At 55.8% G+C, this 23354-nt stretch overlaps 1 protein-coding gene across 1 annotated transcript; it reads left to right on the top strand.

The window, feature by feature from the left end:
• The first annotated feature begins 1650 nt into the window (after window positions 1–1650).
• Window positions 1651–22045, top strand: Crb2 (crumbs cell polarity complex component 2). Its single transcript, XM_051166540.1, has 13 exons — window positions 1651–1825; window positions 8518–8841; window positions 11703–11898; window positions 11983–12122; window positions 12612–12797; window positions 12986–13099; window positions 15410–16282; window positions 16372–16880; window positions 17304–17469; window positions 18316–19087; window positions 19593–19709; window positions 20381–20507; window positions 21739–22045. The coding sequence occupies exons 1-13, from the start codon at window positions 1729–1731 to the stop codon at window positions 21961–21963; spliced, it is 3846 nt and encodes a 1281-aa protein (XP_051022497.1). The 5' UTR covers window positions 1651–1728; the 3' UTR covers window positions 21964–22045.
• Window positions 22046–23354: the final 1309 nt, after the last annotated feature.

The following is a 23354-nucleotide window of genomic DNA, read 5'->3' as shown; positions in this document are numbered from 1 at the left end:
TACCAAGTCAACCACTGGCAGGCAGCTGGCTCTTGCTCTTTTATGTGTCCACAAGCTCCACAAGCTCCTCATGCCACAGGAAGGCTCTGTCCACTGCAGACCTCACAGGACCACTAGGTGTCGCATGAGCTTTGAAATGTGTGCTGGGGATGGGCTGGGGTGAACCAATGCCTGTTTGATGCCTGGCTCCTCTTCAAAACCCTCTCCACTCCACTCCACCCCTCCCCACCCCATCCCACTGCACCCCACCCCACCTGGGGTCCTGCTATTTAACATTCTTAGTGCTGTACAGCAGCCCTGTAAAGTCTCTTGAGGCTGGAGCTGTTACCCCCATTTTAGAGATGGTAGGATAGATTCAGAGGGAGTAACCCTGAGTCATGGGGGGGGGTAGGTGAGGATCTATTTAGCTGTGTTCCCCCAAGAGTGGAGCATGACTTCCCCAGGGCTACTTGTAGGAGTCCCAGGCCAAGTGAGAATTGGGGTGGATGTCCCAGAAAACAAGGCCTGCTTCCAACCCTGGGGACCGGGCTGGTCAGCCAGGCTCACTCAGGGCTTCAGTGCCTTTCTGAACTCTGGGGACCCAGGGGTACCTGCAGTCCTCTGGGCCGGTGACACACGATGACTGTGCCTGTTGATACCCTGTAATGTTCATTTTACCCTCCTATGTTTCCCCAAGGACATGCCATGGCCCAGTCACTGCTTTGCGGGACACAGCAGAGTCTAGGGCCTTCAGCACACAATCCACCATCACTGACCTGGGCCAGAGGGTGCCCTCTGCTAGGGGCTCGGTTCAAGAAGATCCCTTTACAAGGAGCTGCTGCCCATACTAGGGCATCGAAGAAGAGTTGCCGGGGTTTTTTTGTTTGTTTGTTTTTTTTGTTTTTTTTAATGTGGCAGAGTTTTTTTGAGATGATGAGAGCTCCTGGCTCCACCCAGTGCAACATGTGACTATAAAGTTAGACAAAGAGAAAGACTTTTCAGAAAGAGGGGTGGGAGCGGAATCGGAAGGCTGTTTTTGTTAAAGCCACTCAGCGGAAAGGTTCCCCGTGGACTGCAGGGACGTTTCTGAAGTTGCAAACATCAGAGACAAAGATCAAGGGCAAATGGGGAGACAGAAAAGGCTCCATTTGGCTGGTGAAGGTGTGGGAAAGATTGAAGGGAGTCTGGGGCACATGGTCCAGGGCTCCATACCTACTTAGAGTTTTCACTGAGAGCCATAAGGACAGGAGCTGTGAGGTCATGTGGGACCCAGGGAGCAGCGGCAACAGGAGCCCCGGTGAGAGGAGGGACCTTGTTAGCTCAGGTGTGGATGGAGCAGGTTAGGTTAGGACTGGAGGGAGCACTTCGGAGCTGAGACTGGGCAGGAGGAACGAGACCTGAAGCTGCGGGGATGAAGTGGGGGACGTGGGAGAAGCCTCAGGAGTCTAGACTGGCCCCAGGGACTGGATTGCCTCGGAAGACGGCTTGTGCGCTGAGACCCAGGGTCAGGCTCAGGGCCTTGTCTGGAGCTGAGGCCTCCAAAGGGGCTGGTGTCTGTGAGGAAGCAGTGGGTCGGGTCAGACCCTCAGCGAGGATCCTGGCCCTGAGGAGCAGTGGGAGGCGGGGCGGAGGGGGAGGGCTGGAGGAGGGGCCGGGCCTCTGTCCACCGCGTCAGTGCTGGTTGGAGGGACTGGAGGGGCGCGGATCCCGCCGAGCAGAGGGTTCCCACAGGAGGCAGAGCCGGCTGCCATGGCGCTGGTGGAGCCTGTGATCTGGGGCTTCAGACGAGATATCTACCTCCTGTTGCTGCTGCTACTGTTGCTGCTACCGCCCTGGGTGCCGGCTGGTGAGTGTGGCCGGGCCTGAAGTAGGCTCAACCCAGGCAGACACTGAAGGCCTGGCCCGAGAGACTGGTAGCCAAGCTACAGGCAACAGTGCCCTGGGCCCCAAAGCTGTGGGGATCCTGAGGTTGGGGTATTCTGAGACTCACTTGGAGAGCTTGGAGTGTTCTGGAAGCTTCAAACTGAGGACTCTATCCAAGTGGGGCCAGGAGGATGAGGGCTGAGATGGTCTAAGGGGGCCAGTCTGGGAGACCTGATGTGTGTGGTTGGTGTGGTGTTGTATATGTTTAGGGAAAGCTGAGGATCTTGGTGTGAGGTGTCCTAGGGAAAGTGTGCCGGGCCAGGGAGAAGTGAGGGAGTTGGAGAAGTTTCAGAAAACCCAGGCAATCACCACAGTGTGTGCTGGAGTCACGTGTTGAGCTGGGGTGCAGGTGGCACGTGAAGCTGCCGGGCAGGTGGAAGTTTTGTCCGAGGGGACTGAGTGTAGAGCCGTGAGTCCTAGCTGAACTGGCTGTAAGTTATCCAGCATGTTCAACTGGCCTTTCCTGGCAACAGGAGGTGTGTGTGTGTGTGTGTGTGTTGTGTGTGTGTCCTTCCCTTTTATGGGTCCTCTGCCTGCACTTGAGGGGCAACCATTAGCACCGTTCTGGGTCTTTGGGGTGGCTAGGGATTTGGGATCGTGTGTGTGTGTGTGTGTGTGTGTGTGTGTGTGTGTGTGTGTATCCCCTGCACAGTCTGTCTCTGGAATTCCTCAGCCAGGCTGGAAGAGCTCCCTGAAGCCAGCCCAGGCAGCCAATGCGGTTTTTGCCTTTGTCCAAGTGCATTCAGCATTGAGCCTGGAATTCCTACTAGGGGGTGTGGAGGACGCTTTGGTTAGGTCACTATAGTTACGAGGGCAACAGGGAGGGCTTGGGTTCCCCTACAGGCAGTGAACCCTACCGGTGGCATTCCCTCTGCCTGCCCACAAAGCCTTTATTACCTCTTCCTCTGGCAGAAAGGAGGATGAGGACCCCTAGTATAGTGAGGAGCCCATTTCATAGGGAGGAAACCAAATGAAGGCCAGAGAAGGAAGGGACCTTGAAGCTGGTACCTGAGGAAAATGAGGGTGGAGAAGCCGGGCAACTCCAGGCTGTCTACACAGTATGACACAGTTCTGGGCTGTGCACTTTGGATCTGCCCCACCTGCAGTACACAAACACCATGACCACTGCACACATGTGTGGCACGGACTAGGACACACACTACAACAGGACATGTGTCCACAGGCACATGTCAGGTCTCCTCTATGAAGTCACTGGTGAACTTACTGTGTGTTGCCATGTATGTAGCACATGCCTGCACACACCAGCTGTGTACACCCTAGCAGGCCTGCATGGACATGCATGCATTCACAGTCAGGACTGTGCATGCACACGCACTGTGTGTGTGGGGGCAAACAGCTTATTAGGGGTGCAGAAGGAATACCATGTCATGCATATTCCCTTGGACGCCAATGGGCTCTCAGGGGCCATCCCCCCAACCCCTGTGTGCACAGCCCACCTCTGGGGATCTCTGAAGTTGCAGTGGGGGAGGGCACTACAAACAGTAGAACCCAGAGATGATTGAGAGAATGGAGGTGCCAGGGGCTTTGTGACTTGAAAGCTAATTTCCATCCCAGAGAAGGTGAAAGTTCTGGAGGCTCTGGACCAGACCCCATGCTCATCCTGCCAGGCCCTGAGCTGGGCCCCTCCATCCCAGCCACTCCACAGCAAAGGACTGCTGGTTGCCATGGAGAGGATGAAGCATCTTGGAGTACAATGGGACCCACTGGGTTTTTCCCTCCCCCACCCCTTCCCTGAACACCCAGGGAGCCCAGTGCACAAAGGGGCAGCCAGTCTTCCCCAAACCTGTTCCCCTCCTCCAAGTGAGGGGTGGGGCTGTAGGAAAGAAGGCAGGGTGCTGCACGCTCCCAACCAACGTAGGATCTGCTGGGTGGTGGGGAGATGGTTCAATCCTCCTAGCAGCCAGCGCAACCGGCTTTCCATGCTGTCTGTTTACAGAGCAGGCGAGCAAAGCCCAGAGGAGGCCGGCACCTTGTCTAGGGTCACAAGAGCAGGGTGTGGCAGGGCAACTATCACTCCAGGTGGTACTCCAGGTGGTTGGTTACAACGCTACTTTTTCTTCTGTTAAGTGAGACCATCATTCATTCCAAGGATCATTTCCAGATTGGATGCACTAATGCTGTGATTCTGTGATGTGCGTGGTGGTGGGCAGGAGCCCCCAACACCAAGGAAATTGTATTATTGTATATCGTCATCACCTGTGTATGTGCGTGTGCCGCGTGCTCGCGCACATGTGCACAAACCCAGGTGCAGAAGTCAGAGGACAGAGCCCAACCATGGAGCAAAGTTCTCTCCTTCCACCTTCACGGGGGTTCCGAGGGGGCAAATGCAGGTCATCAGAACTCCGCAGCAAGCTCCTCTACCTAAGAGACATCTCTTTAGCCCTCAAGGACATTTTAGATGGGAGCACATTACTAGTTACTAGGGAAACTGTTCACACTACAAGTGGCAGACCTGAGCCATCCCTGCTCATCTTCCCCTCACTCAGAGCTCTGAGGCCGGGGACTAGCAGCTCCAGTATGTACAAGTGCTGGGTCCTGCGTCAAAACACCCAAGCTTGCCATTACTGTTATTAAAGTATGCTTTTTGGCCTCAGGGGTAAACATCTCTGAAAGTGTGTCCAAGCGTTTCTGCCTTCTGGGGTGTCTTTGCCTTTTCCAGATGAGTCCAAGTGGGTGTTGAATGTCAGCGACCCTTTGTTGCGCTGTACTCCCTGGGGCTCTGTGCTGGCCAGTTTTATGTCAACTTGACACAAGCTAGAATCATCAGAGAGGAGGGAGCCTCAGTTGTGAAAATGCCTCCAGAAGATCAGGTTGTAAGCAAGCATTTCCTTAAGTAGTGATTGTTGGGGGGTGGGGGACCAGCCCGTTGTAGTTGGGGACACCCCTGGGCTGGTGGTCCTGGAGTCTATAAGAAAGCAGGCTGAGGGGCTGGAGTGATGGCTTAGTGGTTGAGAGCACTGCCTGCTCTTCCAAAGGACCCGGGTTCAATTCCCAGCACCCACATGGCAGCTCACAACTGTCTGTAACTCCAAGACCCCTACACTAACACATGCACATAAATTAAAAAAAAAAAAAAAAAAAGACAGACAGAAAGAAAGAAAGCAGGCTGAGCAAACCTTGGGGAAGCAAACCAGCAAGCAGCACTCCTCCATGGCCTCTGCATCAGCTCCTGTCTCCAGCTTCCTGCCCTGTTTGAATTTCTGTCCTGACTTCTCCCAGGGATAAACAGTGGTGTGGCAGTGTGAGCCAAATAAACCCTTTCCTCCCCAGGTTGCTTTTGGTCACGGTGCTTCATAGCAGGCACAGAGAAAGTGAGTGAACTCAGGGACTGAGTAGGAGTCCCTAAGCCAGGCCGGGGACTGGCATGGTGGCGTGCCAGCTGCTAGGCTCAGTATAGACAGGGTGCTGCTCTCTCAGGCTACTTCCCAGTGCTGGGCATGCAAACCCCGGGGCTTTTGCATAAGGTAGACAAGTGTTGTACCAAGGAGCCAGACACCATTCCTCAGACCTCTAGAGACTGTTCTGGCCATAGGAGGAAGGGCTGGGGACAGACTTTTGACAAATTTGTGTGCTTCTTCGGATGCAAGGTTTCAGGTTTTGATGACAGGAATCAGTTACTTTTCCTAATAGTATCCCTTTTCTAGCTTGAACCAAATGTACCAAGATAGCAAAAGATGCCTGGCCCTAGTACACAGCGCCCACAAGGTGACTGCTGGCAGTGAGTGCAAACGTTACCCCCGCCCCCCTGTCCCCCCCCCCCCCCCCCCCGCCTGCTTCTCCTCAGGGTAGGGCAGGGCGCAGGTCGGAGGAAAGGGCCAGCGTCCTGTGTCTGTGTTTGTTAATCTCTCCTCTGCCAGGTCAGTCCAGGCAGTCTGAGAGGTCAGAAGGGATTTGTAAAGATAAGCAGTGGCCCCTTGTTGCCCCGGCGACAGGCTCCGCCCCTCCGGCTAGGCCCTAGGGAGAGCCCCTCCCCTCCCCTGCCCAATCGGCCTCTTGGGCTTACTGTGAGCTGGTCGGGCCACCGCGGGAGTGCGGTGGGACCGAAAGTGAGTCTCTGGGTTGTAAAAAGGCAGATAAAGCTGCCGACATAACAGGTATCTAGGCAGCGAATGAAGATCCTAAGTTGCGCAGGCTGTGGTTCCTTTGTAACCTGCCTTGCTCCTCTAGAAATGGCCATGGTCCGGCCTCTGCCTCTCTGGGATGGGATTTCTCCAAATAACAAAACGTCTCTCCCCTGATGCTATGCCACTAACACAGAGGGATCTGAGCTAGGGGCCAAGCTTCAGGTTGGGGTGGGGGATTCTTTGGGCCTCAGAGATGAGAATCTGTGCTCTGATGGGATTACAGTGGGAGTTGTTGGCATGGGGCCCAGTAGTCAGGCGCTTTATAAGAGAAGTTACAACTGTCCTCTGGGGCCTTTGGGGCCAAGGGTCCCTGACCATCATGGCCACTGCCTCTCAAGCGGCGGCGGGAGGGTGGTGGTGGTGGTGGTGGTGTCACTGGATGTCAAGGCTTTATACACACCATTCTGGGACTCCTCACAACACTGAATCTGTCTGAGGCTTCAAACCATGTTTTTTCCTGAAGGTGCTCCATCCACTTCCCATCACAGGCCCCTGACCGTCTTGCCCCCATCTCCCATCAGATCATCCTCTTACCCTCATCTATCTTGGGGCAGCACTGAGCTTCCCAATCTGTCCAGTCCAGGTGGCAGACGCAGAAGGCCCGCCCACCCCACGTGAGCCTGCCCTCAAAGTGGCCCAGGTTCCCTCTTCCCCGAGCCCATAATGTTCAAGTTTGGCCGAAGGGCTGGGACAACTGTGAGCCCAGAGGCCTCTTGGCCTGAAAGTATCTCAGACTCCAAAACCTGACCCCCCTACTTGACTTCTGGTGGGTGCTAGGTCCCAGTGTGGAAGGAAGGACCCTGAGCACAGCCATGTCTCCTGGGTCTACCGTCCCCATGGCTTGATGACCTCTCTCTTGCTTGGACTGCTGAGGAGCACGGGGATCTGGCTGGCAGATGCCCTGCCTCCGTGGAATGTGGATGACATGACGCCTGAGAGGCTGACAATCTTATCTGGAGGCGTGTGTGTGTGTGTGTGTGTGTGTGTGTGTGTGTGTGTGTGTGTGGTCTTCATGCAGTGGGGGGAGGGGGAGGTGCAGGGCCCTGATGCTGCTCACTGCTCAGGTCTGGTTAGTGTCTGCATGACAACTTGGTGGGGGAGGGTAGGTAGGTCCTGGAACTCCAGGTGAGGGGTGGAGGAGGGCACTCAGTAGAAGCGTCTCGCCCTAGGTCTCCTAGCTCATGGGACTCTGAGCTGGGGTTTGGACTCAGGCTTGTTAGTGACAAAGCTTTCAGGGCGGCATGAAGCAGATAACTTGCTTTCTAAATCAACACAGGGTGCTCCAAGTGTATAGACCCAGTGAGTAGGCCAAAGTCGCTATACCCGCTTTGTTTCCGGTACTTAGACCAAGCATTTGCTTGGGGGTTGGGGTGGGGGGAAGATGAAAAGAGAGCTAGGGGTCCTCTGGAAGTCCCCAGGCAAGCAGGCAGGACCAGGATGGGTAGGGGTGAGAGCGACTGAGCCAGGCCCTGCCTTTGAAGTCCATTCTTTCTCTGGGGCTGAGGTCGGACATCTCAGGTTTCAGACAGGGATGGAGTTACCAGACCCCCAGTGGGGGTCTTGGGGGAAGATATAAACTGTCCCCTCCTTTGTCTCTCCCACCCCACCTCAGGATGCTGAGGGGACACAGGCCTGGCCAGGTTCCGCCTGGTGCAGCAGCAACAAGCCCTCTCTCTATCCCTTCCTGTGACTATGTGATGTCAGCAAGTCTTTACTTTCTTGAGCCTCTATTGCTTGTCTGCAAAGAGAATGTAAGGTAGTCCTGGGGGGCTGCTGCAGGGGGAGGGGGGACCACTGGTTGCAGTGCATTTACACGGGAGTCACTCGTACTGTCCACTCTGCTCTGTAATGGAAACTTTCCTCAGCCCATGGAGGAAGCCCTGGGTTTGACTCCCCAGTACTCTATAAACCTGGACTGGTAGTGTAAGCTTGTAATCCCAGCACTTGGGTGGTGAGGCAGGAGGACCAGACGTTTAAGGTCATCCTTGGCTACGCACCAATTCCAGGCCAGCTTGGACCACAGGACAGGCCTTCTAAAAAAGAAGCACAGGGCTGGAGAAATGGCTCAGAGGTTAAGAGCACTGACTGCTCTTCCAGAGGTCCTGAGTTCAATTCCCAGCAACCACATGGTGGCTTACAACCATCTATAATGTGATCTGATGTCCTCTTCTGGCCTGCAGGTGTACATGCAGGCAGAGCACTGTGTACATAATAATAAATAAATCTTTAAAAAAAAAAATAAAAGAAGCACAAAATAAGTAAACAAAACCCATCTCATTTCCAAGTGTGGACATCTGCCATTTGTGTTCAGCTCGTAGGCGCCTTTGGTGTGCACACAGGCTCTTGAACATGAACAGACCTGTGGTACTTTTAGGTTTGTGGCTAACAGTGGGGAAAGGGGGTGCCATGCATACCCTCCCCACATTGCCAAATTGTTTTCTTTCTTTCTTTCTTTTTTTTTTTTTAACAGGATTAGTTCCTTCAGAGACCCCAAGTGTCTGTGCCTCAGACCCATGTGCTCCAGGGACCAAGTGCCAGGCTACAGAAAGTGGTGGATATACCTGTGAGCCCTTGGAACTTGGAGGCTGTGCTACTCAACCATGCCACCATGGTGCACTGTGTGTGCCCCAGGGCCCAGATCCTGACGGCTTCCGCTGCTACTGTGTGCCTGGCTTCCAGGGTCCTCACTGTGAACTGGACATTGATGAGTGTGCATCCCGGCCATGCCACCACGGGGCCACTTGCCACAACTTGGCAGATCGCTATGAGTGTTACTGCCCCCTGGGCTATGCAGGTAATGGTACTGGTCACCTTGGAGGGCTGAGCCATGAAGCCCATCAGGTACTCACAGTGTGAGTGTCCCAATAAGGCTTTGGAGATGTCTCAGGCTGGCTGGCAGCTTTGGTACCCAATCTTGGACTGGCTGCACAACTGATGTTTTTTTTGGATTAACTTGGCAGATGGGATTAGTGCATGTATGTTTGGTTGTTAGTATGAGGCCTGGCACTTGACAAATATTGTTTTTGTCCCTGTCACAAGACTGAGTTTGGTCCCAGCTGGAGGCGGAGAATGACCCTCAGGCATCCTTACAGGATACACCTGCCCAGATGGTATCTCTAGCATTTCCGCAGTCTAGACTTGTGTCAAGCTGCCATGTAGGCCCTGTGTGACTCACCTGATGGTCCTTGGTGTAATGCAGACAGCCCTCTGTCCTCTAGACATCCTGAATTCTGGGACTCTTTGTGATGGGGATGTGTCCCTAGCCATCCTTGTTGGCTACAGTGGAATAATGCAGACACAGGTGCTTGCAACCATGACTGGCTTGGACACACACTTAGCTCTCTCTTCTGGGGAACACCTCACCCCAGTCCCTTCCTGTTGCTTTCTAGAGCTGCCTCATGTCAGGAGGTAGGGGACATCTGGGGACAGGTCCTCAAAGGACGTTTACTTTAATGCAGTCTGGAGTCTGCAGAATAGACACCAGGGTCCCTGTCAACCCTGAACTTAGACACTGTGCTCAAACTGTGGGGCAGTTTGAAGTCCCCTCTGAGCAAATGGTACAGACTGGGGCCCAAGTTCCAGGAAAGACAGAGGGATGAGATGGCACCCTAGAGAGAGTGGATTAAGACACTGGGCCCCAAGGCCGGGCGTGGTGGCGCACGCCTTTAATCCCAGCACTCGGGAGGCAGAGGCAGGCGGATCGCTGTGAGTTCGAAGCCAGCCTGGTCTACAAAGTGAGTCCAGGATGGCCAAGGTTACACAGAGAAACCCTGTCTCGAAAAACCAAAAAAAAAAAAAAAAAGACACTGGGCCCCTGCATTTCCCCCTCGCAGTATAGGAATATTTGTGGGTCCCAGTTATCTGCATATTATGGTAGCTCTAAGGGCCTTCTGAGCACTGTTTGTATCATAGCTGAGCCTGCTTCTGTAAGAATTGTGTGTGTGTCAGCAGGTATGTGAGCACTGTATGTGCGGGATTCCTGCAAATGTGCTGTGAGCAGGCAGTGACTCATTTCTCTTCTGCTCAGAGCAAGGTGGGGGAGTTGGGATTCCTGGCAGCCTGGGCCTGGCTCTCCCTGGCACAGAGGTGGGAGTAGGGCTGGAGGGTCATGGGAGGGAGGAGGCCCAAGGCTGGCGGGGATGCAAGGGAGTGCTCCAGCTGGAGTCAGCTGGCTCCAGAGCCCCCCCCCCCCATGACAAAACCTGCTTAGGTGGCACAGCAAAGTCCACGGAAACCCACACTGACAGGACCTGTCTCATAAATCCCCACACCCAAAGATTCTCCACCCCATCCTGGGAGAGCCAACTTGAACTCAGGGTTTCCCCCAGAGGTGTGGGAATTCCTAGGTGGAACCAGGGACTTCCAGCTTTAAAGTCAAGACACGATAGCAGTTGGTGAGTGACCCTACTCCAAGTGTGTCCTGTCTGGAGTTACCCTCTTTTGTGGTGTCCCTTTCTTACATCCTTCTCAAAGCCGCTACTGAGCCACTGCTGAACTTCTGTGTCCGTTACCCTTCTCATTGCTGTGGTTAAGTCCTTAAGAAGAAGGAACTAAAGGAAGGAACGCTATGCTCCAGCTCTTGTGGAGCCGCTGTCCATCGTAGCATGGACTTTGGCTCTTGTGGGGTTGCTGTCCATCGTAGCATGGACGGCAGGGCAGAGGCAGCAGGAGCCATCTGGTCACATTGTGTTCCTGGAGGCTGGTGCTCTGCGTTCAGGCTGGGTCTTCCCTCTTCTGTTGAACGCTCCTGCAAACTCCCTTACAGATACAGACAGAGGTGTGTCTCCTGAGGGATTCCAGATCTGGTCAAGGCGACCACCAAGATTGACTATTGTTATCCCTACCAACAACTTACTTTTTCTTTTAAGGTTTAAATTTTATGTATGTGGGTGTCTCGTGTGTGTGTGTGTGTGTGTGCACGTGCGTGGTCGTGTGTGTGCACGCCCGTGGTCGTGTGTGTGTATGTGCGCGCGCGCGCGTGTGCACGTGCTGGGAGAGGGACTGGAGTGAGGGAGCGCCAGGAATGCTATCTGAGCATCCTCTGGGAAAGCCAAACCAGGCAGGTCTGCTCTGCCAGGGCTGGTGTGAACTGCTTACTGTGAGTGCTGGGAACGGAACTCTGGTCCTCTGGAAGGGCAGGAAGCACTCTATGGCTGAGCTCTCCCCAGGCCCAAAGCCTGATCCCTGTTGATGAGCAGGAGTCTGGTTGGGCACTAGCACCTGACCCCTCATGCCTCTCACCTCCTCCACTCTCCCCAGGTTCTGCCTTTTCTCTATCTGTCCTCCAGGCTATTGTGCCTCTGCCTCAAGAGGGGTGCCACCAACTGAAAATCTCAGCCTTCAAGAAGCTGTTCCTGAAGAAGTCCCCACCCCTCCCGCCCCCAGCTCCCCAGAACAGACCCTAGCTCCTGTCCTCACAGGATCCAGCTCTCTCCCTTGTTGAGGTCATCATTATTAAACAGCAGTCCTTTCCGGGCCTACGCAGCTGTGAGGCCAGCAGGCAAAAAGGGGCTTCTTTTTACCTGCCTGCTTGGGTCTACGAGCTCACCTCTTTTGAATGAACATCTGGGATAATCGGAGCAGACTGGGGCGCTGGTTGGACCGTTATCGCCCCTCTAGATGTGGTCCCTGCGTGTCTCTCTCGTCCCTGTCCAGGCGTGACCTGCGAGGCCGAGGTGGACGAGTGCTTGTCAGAGCCGTGCCTGCACGGAGGCTCGTGCCTGGACGGTGTGGGCTCCTACCGCTGCGTATGCGCGCCGGGATATGCCGGCGCTAGCTGCCAGGTGGACACAGACGAGTGCCAGAGTCAGCCGTGTGCTCACGGTGGCGTTTGTCACGACCTGGTCAATGGGTGAGACCTCGGCGGGGTGCCCTGGCTGCGGGGAGGTGGGCTGTGGGATGGACACGCGCTCAGCTCCCGCCCCGCCCACGCTAGTTTCCGGTGCGAGTGCGCGGACACGGGTTACGAAGGCACACGCTGCGAGCAGGAGGTGCTGGAGTGCGCCTCCGCGCCCTGCGCGCACAACGCGTCCTGCCTCGACGGCCTCCGGAGCTTCCGCTGCCTCTGTTGGCCAGGTGGGTGCACTGCCTGCATGCCTCTCCCTCCTTCCTTCCCTCCCTCCCTCCTTCCTTCCCTGCTTCCCTCCCCCTCTCTCTCTGTGGTGTATGTGTTGAGGGAGGACGGAAAGCGCTGCAAGCCTTTGGGGTGCGGCAGGTGTGAAGCCTTGTATACGCATGGGTACAGTCTGGGACCCCTGAGACCTCCTTGTGCAACCAACTTGTGTGAATCACAGTTTCCTGATTTGCAAACAGGGTTGCTAACAGCACCTGCCCCTTGGGTTGCAGCGAGAAGTGCTGATGTACCTGGCCCACAAGAAATGTGTTTCAGTGTTAGTATATAGTATTCTTAAAAACTAGTAGCTAGCCAATGCTAGTCCCTACTGTTCCTCTGTCAGCATCTCCATCCTGAGCTCATGTCCCTCTGTCTGACCCTGGGTTGGCTTGGGTCATCGAGGGGAGCCGCCTGGACATTTGTGTTTGCTGATGTCTTCATGTGCGCCCCAGGCTTCAGTGGAGAGCGGTGCGAAGTGGACGAGGATGAATGTGCCTCGGACCCCTGTTATAATGGGGGCCGGTGCTTGCAGCGCTCAGACCCATCCCTGTATGCGGGTGTCCAGCCCACCTTTGCGGGAGCCTTTAGCTTCAGCCACGCTGCTGGCTTCGTTTGTAGCTGTCCTCAGGGCTTTGCCGGTGAGTTACCTGCTGGATTCAGCAGGGTCCAGAACCCTAAGGATCCAGCCTGGCCAATACCCTGCCTGGTCCGTGACCCCCTTCCCCCCATCCCTCTGGGTCTCAATCTCCCTAGTTGTAAAATGGACCCTTTGGTTTTGGTCTGGCTCCGAGGGTGCAGGCAGCCGCCACAGCTGAGCCTTTTACAGGGGATGACTGCAGCGTGGATGTGGATGAGTGTGTCTCAGAGCCATGCCTCAACGGAGGCAGCTGCCAGGACCTGCCCAATGGTTTTCAGTGCCACTGCCCGGATGGATACACAGGTGCTTAGCTGGGGTGGGTCTGGCATGGAGGTGGCATGGGTCTTTCTTGCTGAATGTGGATTGAGGCGTACAGACTGGAGGCTAGAGGTGAGTGTGGTGGCACAGGTGACAGCGGGGTGTGAGTGTGTGTGTGTGTGTGTGCTGAGCTGGAACCCCAGCTTTGTGAGTGGAAGGGGGGAGCTGGTCAGTTTGAGTACAGTCAGCGGGGAAGCATGGAGTGGGGGGTACCATGGCTGCCAGGTGCTCCTCTGCCCTGGGAAATGTTAGCTGGTGACTTCATCCTTGTAGATACTGAGTGTCTATAGAATCAGGGCCAGCTTTTGAGGGCAGGGTACAAGGGACTAACCCAAGATAGGGCCCGGGACTTGAGTCAGACTTGGGGTTCATGTATGGATGCTGGTGGCTATGGCTGCAGGCTTCCTGGGAGAACCAGCACAATGATGACGGGAAGTAGGGCCCTGAACCCTGCTATCAAATCAAAGGGGGACAGAGGAGAGGCAGAGCTGTGCCCAGGTGCATGCCTCCAGAAGGATGCGGCTCTGGGGAGCTGTGCCTGCCGCCAGTGGCTGGAGTATGAACCTTGTCCACACCCGGGAACCTCACACAGACTTCCCCTCTCTAGTGTCCCTACCCCCACTGGAATGCGGGTGGCACTCCCCCACATGCCAGCATTCCTGCCTAGCGCACACCATTGAGCCCTTTGCCTGCAGGTTTCTGGAGCTGAGTTCCTTTTCTTGGGGAAAGGATTTAGAGAAATATTCCCTCCCTCCTAGCTTGGCTGCTCAAAGATATTGGGGCTCAACGCCCCCCCACGTTGGATGGCCTTTCCACTCTAACTATTGCTCATGGGGATGGCAATGAAGCCTGGTGAGGGGTGCCGTACACAGTGTCTATGGAAACCTAGCTCCTTCCAGTTAAACAGGAGGTGGGTGACAGGGAGGGAGACCTCTGAGTTCAGAGTCCTGGAGGAGAGATCCTAGCTGTGAGGCTGGGCAGAAAGCCCAGCTTCCTTTGAGGCACCAGAAGGCCCTCTGGTCAGGGGGGTCAGCCTGGCGTTCCTGAGTTAGCTCAGAAGGACACAGGTGGGCTAGGCTGGGAGTCCTGCATTTGTGGTGTCGATGGGGCTGTGGGCACTGGGCCCCTTTCTGTGGTGCCTGTGGCTCTTAGCTGGTAGGAGAACTGGGGCCTCCCAAAGGAAGAGTTTATAGCAGGTGCCTGGTGATTCTGAGGAGGAGGCTGTAGGTGTGTGCGCTGGCCCATCCTGACCAACTCCTCTGGTCTCTACAGCTGAGGTGTAGGGGCAAGGATGGCCTTGGCTGTGCTATGGAGGCTCTGGCTGAACTGAGGTTGCTCTCAAGCCTTTTGATCCTGGAGGGGAAGGGGGGACGGCACCTTCCCGTGCAGTGAAGGGACCTCTGGGCAGACCTTAGGGCAGAGGGTCTGAGGAGTGAGCCCTGAGGTGCTCAGCATGCTCCAGGCGTATCATTCACCGTGGCTGTTCCACATCTATAAAGGCTATTCTAAACCATTTCACTGGGTACCAAGGACAGATTCAGGCTCTAGAGGAAATTTGCAGCTGAGTAAACATGCTTTTGACACAGGATTCTGGGGACAGCATGGTGGAGTGGCTTGGGTTAGGTACAAGGGAAAGCCTGGGCCCTCTGAGGGCCATGCAGGATGAGGAGGAGTTTGAAAATAGTAAGTGGTAGGGGGGCTGGAGAGATGGCTCAGAGCTTAAGAGCACTGGCGTTCTTTCAGAGGTCTTGAGTTCAATTCCCAGCAACCACATGGTGGCTCACAACCATCTATGATGAGATCGGTGTCTCCTTCTGCCTTGTAGGCACACATGCAGGCAGAATATTGTCTATACAATAAATTAATAAATCTTAATTAAAAAAAAAAGAAAATAGTAAGAGAAATTGAGACAGAATTTTCCAGGAAATACAGTAATAGCAAGGTCAAGGTAGGACCTGGTAGGGCCTAGCCTATGTTGGTTGTGAATGCCGAGGTGACAGGCTTGGGTCATATGCAGTAAAGGAGTATAGACAGGTGACACCTTGGAAAAAGACCTCAGGTTACTATGGAGATGAGTGGGGAGGAACTTCAGAAGGCAGCTGTCCTGGAGGCTGCCAGATCAGCTCAAAGAGCTGGCAAAGCAAGGGACATGGGATGGAAGAAGAGGTGGAGCCAGTGAGTGCTTAGGGAGTCAAACCCACAGGGCATGGAGACTTAATCAGACATGGCCTGGGAAGGGAGGCTGTGGCTCTGGCTGCTGTACTGACTGACCCTTGCCTGGTCTCTCCCCTGAAGGCCTGACATGTCAGGAAGACATGGACGAATGCCAGTCGGAACCGTGCCTGCATGGTGGAACCTGCAGCGACACTGTAGCAGGCTACATCTGCCAGTGCCCCGAGGCCTGGGGTGGACATGACTGTTCTGTGCAGCTCACAGGCTGCCAGGGCCACACCTGCCCACTGGTTGCCACCTGTATCCCCACGTTCAAGTCTGGACTGCACAGTTATTTTTGCCGCTGCCCACCGGGGACCCATGGGCCTTTCTGTGGCCAAAATACCACCTTCTCGGTTGTGTCTGGGAGTTCTGTGTGGGCCTTGGTGCCAGCTGGTGCCACCCTGGGCCTGGCACTGAGGTTTCGTACCACACTGCTTGCCGGGGCCCTGGCTACTCTCAATGACACTCAGGACAGCTTGGAGCTGGTACTGGTGGGGGCCACGCTCCAAGCCACACTCTGGAGACACAGTACTGCTGTCCTCATCCTTACACTGCCAGACCCGCCCTTGAATGACGGTCATTGGCACCGCATGGAGGTGGCACTCCGCCTGGGAACCCTGGAACTGCGGCTCTGGCATGAGGGATGTCCTGACCAGCTCTGTGTGGCTTCTGGTCCTGTGGCTACAGGTCCCACAGCCTCAGTGGTCTCTGGACTTCCTGGGCCCTACTCCATCCATTTGGGTGGCTGGGCCTTTGCCGGCTGCTTCCAGGATGTGCACGTGGAAGGACACCTTCTACTGCCTGAAGAACTCAACGGAAATGTGCTCCTGGGGTGCAAGCGCACAGAACCATGCCAACCTCTGCCCTGTGCCCATGGAGGGACCTGCGTGGACCTGTGGACTCACTTCCGCTGCGACTGCCCGAGACCTTATCATGGGCCCACGTGCACTGATGGTGAGGGGTCAGCAGGTGGAGGGGCGGGTAGTATTAATGCTGGGTCCCTAAGCCTGCTGGCTTCACCCCAGTACTGTCTCTCTCTGCAGAGGTTCCTGCTGCCACCTTTGGCTTAGGCGGGGCCATGAGCTCAGCCTCCTTCCTGCTCCACCAGCCGCTAGGCCCAAACCTCACTGTTTCTTTTTTCCTCCGCACTCGCGAGCCTGCTGGCGTGCTGCTCCAGTTTGCCAATGATTCAGTCACTAGCCTAACTGTGTCCCTGAGTGAGGGACAGATACAGACTGAGGTGCTGGGTCATCCTGCTGTGATCCTCCCTGGGCGCTGGGACGATGGACTCCGCCACTTGGTGAAGCTCAGCTTTGGGCCCGACCAGCTGTGGGACCTGGGCCAGCGGCTGTATGTTGGTGGGGGCCTCTCCCCTGATGACACCCTGCCCTGGGGTGGGCCCTTCCGAGGCTGTCTCCAGGACCTACAACTCAACGGCCTCCAGCTCCCTTTCTTTCCTTCACTGATGGAGAACTCAAGTTGGTCCAGCGAGCTGGATGCTGGCCTGTCCTCCAACCTCACCCAGGGCTGTGAGTCTGAGGACATGTGTAATGTGAGTGCCTGGGAGAGGGTGAACTGGGGCTCAAGACAGGCACAGGAGCAGCTCACATTCCTGTCAGTAGAGTGACAGAGCAGGAGTGACCCAGTCTTCTCCCAGTCCAGTTGTTCTTTCCTTCCCACGGTCCCAAGATCTCGTTTGTACCAATGTCAGAGGATGGGCCTCAGCCTTTCTGAGTCTGCTCTTTGGGGAAAGAGGCATGGAGGGAGGTTCGTGAGTAGCTGGAATTACCAACCTAGTGCAAACTCTTTATTGTCTGGGCCTCTCAGACAAGTGGCTTCACCGTTCTGGGCCTAGTATCTATTTCATCTGCAATGTAGGGTGATGACAAGTTCCACTTGACTTTGTGATGAGGTGGTCGTGCGGGTAGGGGTACTGCTTTCCTGAGTGTTCATTGGCGCCCTGACTCTTCCACAGCCCAACCCCTGTGTCAATGGTGGAACTTGCCACGTTACCTGGAATGATTTCTACTGCACCTGCTCTGACAACTTCACAGGGCCCACCTGTGCCCAGCAGCGGTGGTGCCCCAGACAGCCTTGCCTGCCTCCCGCCACCTGTGAGGAGGTTCCTGATGGCTTTGTGTGTGAGTTTGTGTCCTGGGTGCTGGACACCAAAGCTGCTTAGATCCCTTAGGGTTTATGGGATGTTGGGCTGGGGTCCAAGAATGCCAACAGTCCCAGTATGGTGGGGCATTGCATTTTGAGGGACAGAGACTCTCAGGGGAGGTGAGCATATGCTGAGGTTTCCAAGGCAACTTCAAGGGAGCCACAAGAGAGGAACATTAGGAAGCGGGTGACATGTGTGAGGGTTTGACGTTCCTAAGGATATCTAAATCACAAGATTAGAAAAATGCTGCAGGGCATAGATTGAGACGTTGGTGGGGGACAAGGCCAGGTGGGTCAGAGACCAAGGGGGCAGGGGAGTCTCACATTGCTCAGGCTAGCCTTGAACTCACTATGTAGCAAAGGGGGATCTTGATTTGAACTTGTGATCCTCCTGCCTGGAGTTCCCCCCCCCCCGTTAAGGTACTACAGCTATGGGCCCCTACACTCAATTTGTGGGGTGCCAGGGACTCCTACATGCTAAGCATTCTATCAGCTGTACATCATTGCCAGCATGACAGAGTTGTGAATGAGAGAGGGGCGTGACTGGACCTGCACCTACCTGTCTATGGCGAAGAGCGAGCCTCCTTCAGGCTGATTGAGGAGTTAATATGGTTAATAGGGCCTTCAGGGTAGCAGGTACTGTGGTCCCTTCAGGATTGCCCTGGAACTGATGCCCTCCAGGTGGAGAATGCATAAGGGGTGGAAGAGGGAGCTGCAGTTCCTGAGATCAGGTGACAGGTGGGTGGCTGCCCTGGCCAGCAGTTGTGCACTGTAGAAGATGGCTGGCAGGTCATTTCCCAGCAAGCAGCTCTGTCTCTCTGCAGGTGTGGCGGAGGCCACGTTCAGCGAGGGCCCTCCTGCTGTGTTCAGTGGCCACAACGTGTCCTCGTCTCCTGCACTCAGCGTGCTCACTCTGGACTTCCGCACACGTGACCCGGACGCTGGGCTCTTACGGGCCTCCTCGGACACCCGCTCTGGTGGTATCTTGCTGGCGGTGCACAACGGCTCGCTGGCAGCCGAGGTGGCGGGCTCGGTGCTGCCCGCGCCGGGGCCACACGTGGCCGATGGCACTTGGCATAGGGTGCGTCTGGCCCGGGAGCTCCCACAGGCTGCTGCCTCGCGCTGGCTGCTATGGCTGGACGGCACGGCGACGCCCATGGCTTTGCAAGGCTTGGGTGGCGAACTGGGCTTTTTGCAGGGCCCGGGTGCAGCGAGCTTGCTACTGGCCGAGAACTTCACGGGTTGCCTGGGCCGTGTGGCGCTCGGTGGCCTCCCGTTACCCTTGTCGTCGCCTCGGCCCAGCGCAATGCGGGGGGCGCGCGAGCATTTCGTGGCCTGGCCCGGGCCTCCAGCTGTGCGCCTGGGCTGCCATGGTGCGCCCGTGTGCACGCCCTCGCCCTGCCTGCACGGAGGCACCTGCCACGACCTCTTCGATGTTTCTGTCTGCTCCTGCGGCCCCGCCTGGGAAGGACCTCGCTGTGAGGTCCGCGCCGACCCTTGTCGCTCATCGCCCTGTGTCCGGGGTCAATGCCACGCGCGCCCTGACGGCCGCTTCGAGTGCCGCTGCCCTCCAGGTTTCTCGGGCCCGCGCTGCAGGTGAGGGTGACAGAGGACCGCTGTGGCAGTGGGCAGGCAGGGCTGACTGCTGATTTACCATGGGTCCTAGTAGCCAGCTCAGTTTGATGCTCATAAAGATAAAATGCAGGTTAAAATACCCGGCTAAATTTCAAATTCAGAACAACATATTGCTCCTCTGTGCATCTCCAGGGTCAGAGTCTTTGCAACTCCCCCACTTCCTTCTGGGTTCAGAGCTGGCTAGTCCCGGCCTTGCTTTCCTCTCTCCCCAAGTTTAGGAACTGTTTTGCCTTGTGCTGACCTGCCCTTTAGTTTCAGCACTTATCCAAGGCCTCAGCTCTTGCCGGGGGTGGGGGGTGGTGGAGGGCTGTGGGGGGTGGAGTGGGGGGTTGGAGGGTGGGGTTGGGGGGGGGGGATGGGATGAGGGGAGTGGCAGAGCAGCTGTAGAAGGTGAGCTTGCCATCCCCAGATGGAAGCACGTGTGGCCAGCACCCAGCACCTCATCTGGCCTTGCATTTCTCTGCAGGTTGCCTATCCTGCCTCAGGGATGTACTCTCAACTCCACCTGCAAGGATGGCACCCCCTGTGAGGGTGGCCCTTTAGGCACCAACTGCAGTTGCCAGGAAAGCCTTGCTGGCCTGAGGTGGGTCTGGGGACCAGGGCCTGTGATGCTGACTGGGAGGCTTGTCCCTGGGAATCCCTGGTATTCCCAGCCTGGGCAAGGGAAATGGGGCCCTCCTTGTCCACTTCCTCATCGACATCAGTGCCAGGTGACTCACCAGGGTCAGTAGGTTCTTCTGGGACTTCTAAGACCATCATCTGTTAGGCAGATGCCGGCACACAGTAGTTGTCCACCCAGTTTTTGTTTTGTTTTTCTAGACAGGGTTTCATTATGTAGCTGGCTGTCCTGGAACTCATTCTGTAGACCAGGCTGGCATTGAACTCAGAGATCCGCCTGCCTCTGCCACCCAAGTGCTGGGATCAAAGGTGTGCACCACCACTTCCCGGCCCACCCAGCTTCTTAAAGCCCTTTGTGTCCTCTGTGAACATGGCCCAAATGCAACTTCTGAGCCTTCTGGAGGTGCAACTGGCATCCTCGCCCTACCACATACCCTGACCCCGCCCCCCCCATTCTCATGGAGTCGGAGCTCTTCTCAGTCGTGAACATTGGGCCCAAGGGGCATGAGTAGGTGATGGAAATCACCTTCAGCTTTGGTCACCTGGCGGGGCTGAGCCAAGCAGGAGCAGTGGTTGGGGAGTGGGAGGCATTTGTGGGTGGGAAGAGTTAGCTTTCTCAGCCTTTGTCTTTTCCAGATGTCAGAGTCTTGACCTACCCTGTGAAGCCAGCCCTTGCTTGAACGGAGGCACCTGCCGGGCTGCTAGTGGCACATTTGAATGCACTTGTAGTGCAGGATTCTCTGGCCAGTTCTGTGAAGTGGTGGTGAGTTGTACCCAGGGCTGAGCTGCCAGGCCTAATGGAGGGCAGGGAGGGTATGGCCCTTGTAGACTTAACACTGCATGGACTTTGCTGAGGGGGGAGAGAGGACACCCAGGCTCTTTTTAGGACCTTGTGTAGGAAGTATTTTCACCTCAGGAAGAGCTTAGGGAGCCCACCACCCACCAGGCAGAGTCTGGAGCTTCCTGGTGGCTTCCAGAATAGTGGCGTGGAGGGCAAGTTGGGATCTTCCATGTGTACTATGGGGCCGTCTTCTGAGCCCACAGGAACATGGAGCCTGCAGACAGTCTCCTTGGGCTCCAGCACCCAGTTTCTGAAGCAGATCAGGCACTGCAGGTATCCTTCACCCCAAGGAGGCTTAGCTGACAAGGTATGAACCTGTGGGGACCAGCACTGAGTCTTGGAGAGGCTCTGAACCCTATGGTGGGTGCTGATACAGAGTTTTCTGTCAGGGCAGTCTGGGGAGGCTGCTGGCAGGCTGACTGTAAGCTAGGAGTTTCTTCTGCTTCTGAGGAAGCGTCCCTTTCAAGGTGAACTTAGTAGGTTTTGTTTCCCCACCTCCCCAGCATTCCCCATCCCTCCAGACCAAGTGCTTTGCCTCTCCACTTTCACACTTCCCCCCACACATACCAGGGGAAGGAAATGGCTTTACAGCTCCCGCTCAAGTTCTGGAGAGGAGGAAGGTGTGAACTCAATAGCTTTGGGGCCCCTTCTTCAGGGCTGAAGCAAGTGACAGACAGTAGGCTGAGAGGCCTCAAGATGTAGGGGAAAGGCTGATGAGTCGGAGCACCTGGTCTCTAGGGTTCTGATTCTGGGACTTGGGAGCTGTAGGCACAGGGAATCTTTGATGAGGGCACCACAGGACTCTGGGACTGCAGATGGGAAATGCTGCCCTCACTCCCAAACCAGCCTGTCAGAGCAACCGCTTGCAAGCAGGCAGGCCATAGGGAATTCTGTCTGTCCTTGTCATTAGTGGGCTCAGCTCATTCTAGCTCAGCTTTCTGCTATTGAGTTCTGTGGACCCCCTCCTCCCACCAAACACACAGGCACTCCTGGAATGTCCACTGTCTACCCTCCTGGCCAGGGCTATGCAGCACTCCCCTAGCTTTGGCTTAGACAGGTGGCTTCCTGGCTTCTGTTTGTACATCCCTGGGGCACTCACCAACTCTAGGATGCCTCCTTCTCTGAGTCTTCTTGTCGGCCATCTCTCTTGCAGAAAAGCCTGCCTCTGCCCCTGCCATTCCCGCTGCTGGAGGTAGCAGTGCCTGCAGCCTGTGCCTGCCTCCTCCTCCTCCTCCTGGGTCTCCTCTCAGGGATCCTGGCTGCCAGAAAGCGCCGGCAATCTGAGGGCACTTACAGCCCAAGTCAGCAGGAAGTGGCTGGGGCCCGTCTGGAGATGGACAGTGTCCTCAAGGTGCCACCAGAGGAGAGACTTATCTAGGTTTGTCTGGCTGCTGGTGCCATGCCCTGAAGGTCCTACACAGTCACTGCATGACTTCTACCTGGAGATCCAAGGAGACTGTTTCCAGAGCTGGGACATGCACAGGATATGCCTCCATGGTTGGCAGCCCTTGCCCCTGTCCATCATGGACTCAGGGAATGGGGAATAACTCAGGGAAGCGTAGGGGGTGTGTGAGAGTATGCACGTCTCTGACCTGCTGGGCTGTATACAGGAGGGCACATGTGGGCGCCCATGGTATGAGAGGGGTGTGTGTGTGTGTGTGTGTGTGTGTGTGTGTGTGTGTGTGTGTGTATGTATGTGTATGTGTGTGTATGTCTGTTTGTGGGAGAGGAGGGAAGAGAGGAGAGGAGGGAAGAGAGAGAGGAGAGGAGGGGAGAAGAGAGGGATGTGCTGGCCTGCAGCCTGTAGTGTGTCGTGACAGAGCTTGTGGGCATGCCCTGTGTATACATGACTGTAGTAAGGGCTTCGTGTCTGGGGACAAGCTGGATGCCTCTGAGACAGGGGCAGCTCATGGCTGCATGCTCTCTAGCACTGGACAGGAGTTTGCCCAAGCACCTAGACTTTGGTCTTGACATCTTGTTCAACCTCTAAGGACAGCTCCTATCTTGGAGAAGCTGGGAAGTGGGGAACGAGTCTTGGCTTCCAGAACAAAAACCCTTTCGGGCAGATCTGCCTGACTGTGCCATGGCTATATCTGAAGGGCGGGCCTGCAGGAACCAAGCAGCAGCTTCCCTGAGTGCCCTGCCTGCTGTGGGCATTTGCAGGAGTGAAGCGACTTCTCTGCCTACCTCACAGGGCTATTCTGAGGATCCGAGACAGGCAGGCAGACAGCCCCAGAAGCTGTTAAAACTGAAGTCTGATGGAAAGACCTGGCTGCCCTTTTGGGTGCCAGAAAGTGTCTCGCCTGCCTAGAGTTGAAAGGACTTCCTGGACCATGGCAAGGAGGCCAGAGGGGGGCGGAAGAATGGAGCTGCCTTTCTGTCCCCTGCAAGTTCACCACCTTGTGGCTCTCCAGCTCAGGCTGCCCTTTTGCCTGCAGTTCCATTGCCAAGGAAGGCCTCAGTCGTGTGCCAAACAACAGTGCCCAGGACACACAGCTTCTGCATTGGCGCTCAGGCTGCAGAAGCAGACGATACATCCTGTGGATACTCACTGCCTGACGTCTGACCTCCCTTGCCCCAGGGCCCTGGAATGCAGGTCTAGGCTCCCTTGAGCTTCCCAGAGCTCCTTGACTTTGTCATCCTTGTTTACTGGGTCAGTGCCCCCTCACTGGGGTTTTCATGTGCAAATGCCAGGTGACTTTACACAAGGAAGCTGGATGTTTCAAGGTTTCAGTCACTTCCCTAAGGTACAGACTTGGGGGCACCAGG

This window comes from Acomys russatus, chromosome 24 (assembly GCF_903995435.1).
Source record: "Acomys russatus chromosome 24, mAcoRus1.1, whole genome shotgun sequence".
Classification (NCBI taxonomy): Eukaryota; Metazoa; Chordata; class Mammalia; order Rodentia; family Muridae; genus Acomys; species Acomys russatus.
This window is presented reverse-complemented; position numbering and strand designations above follow the sequence as displayed.

Bases quoted from the DNA above. Each gene is read 5' to 3' on its own strand.
- Crb2 (XM_051166540.1), top strand. From the start codon at position 1,729: ATGGCGCTGGTGGAGCCTGTGATCTGGGGCTTCAGACGAGATATCTAC. The intron at 12,798-12,985 runs GTGAGTTACCTG...AGCCTTTTACAG, and splicing joins CTGTCCTCAGGGCTTTGCCG to GGGATGACTGCAGCGTGGAT. The intron at 13,100-15,409 runs GTGCTTAGCTGG...TCTCCCCTGAAG, and splicing joins CTGCCCGGATGGATACACAG to GCCTGACATGTCAGGAAGAC.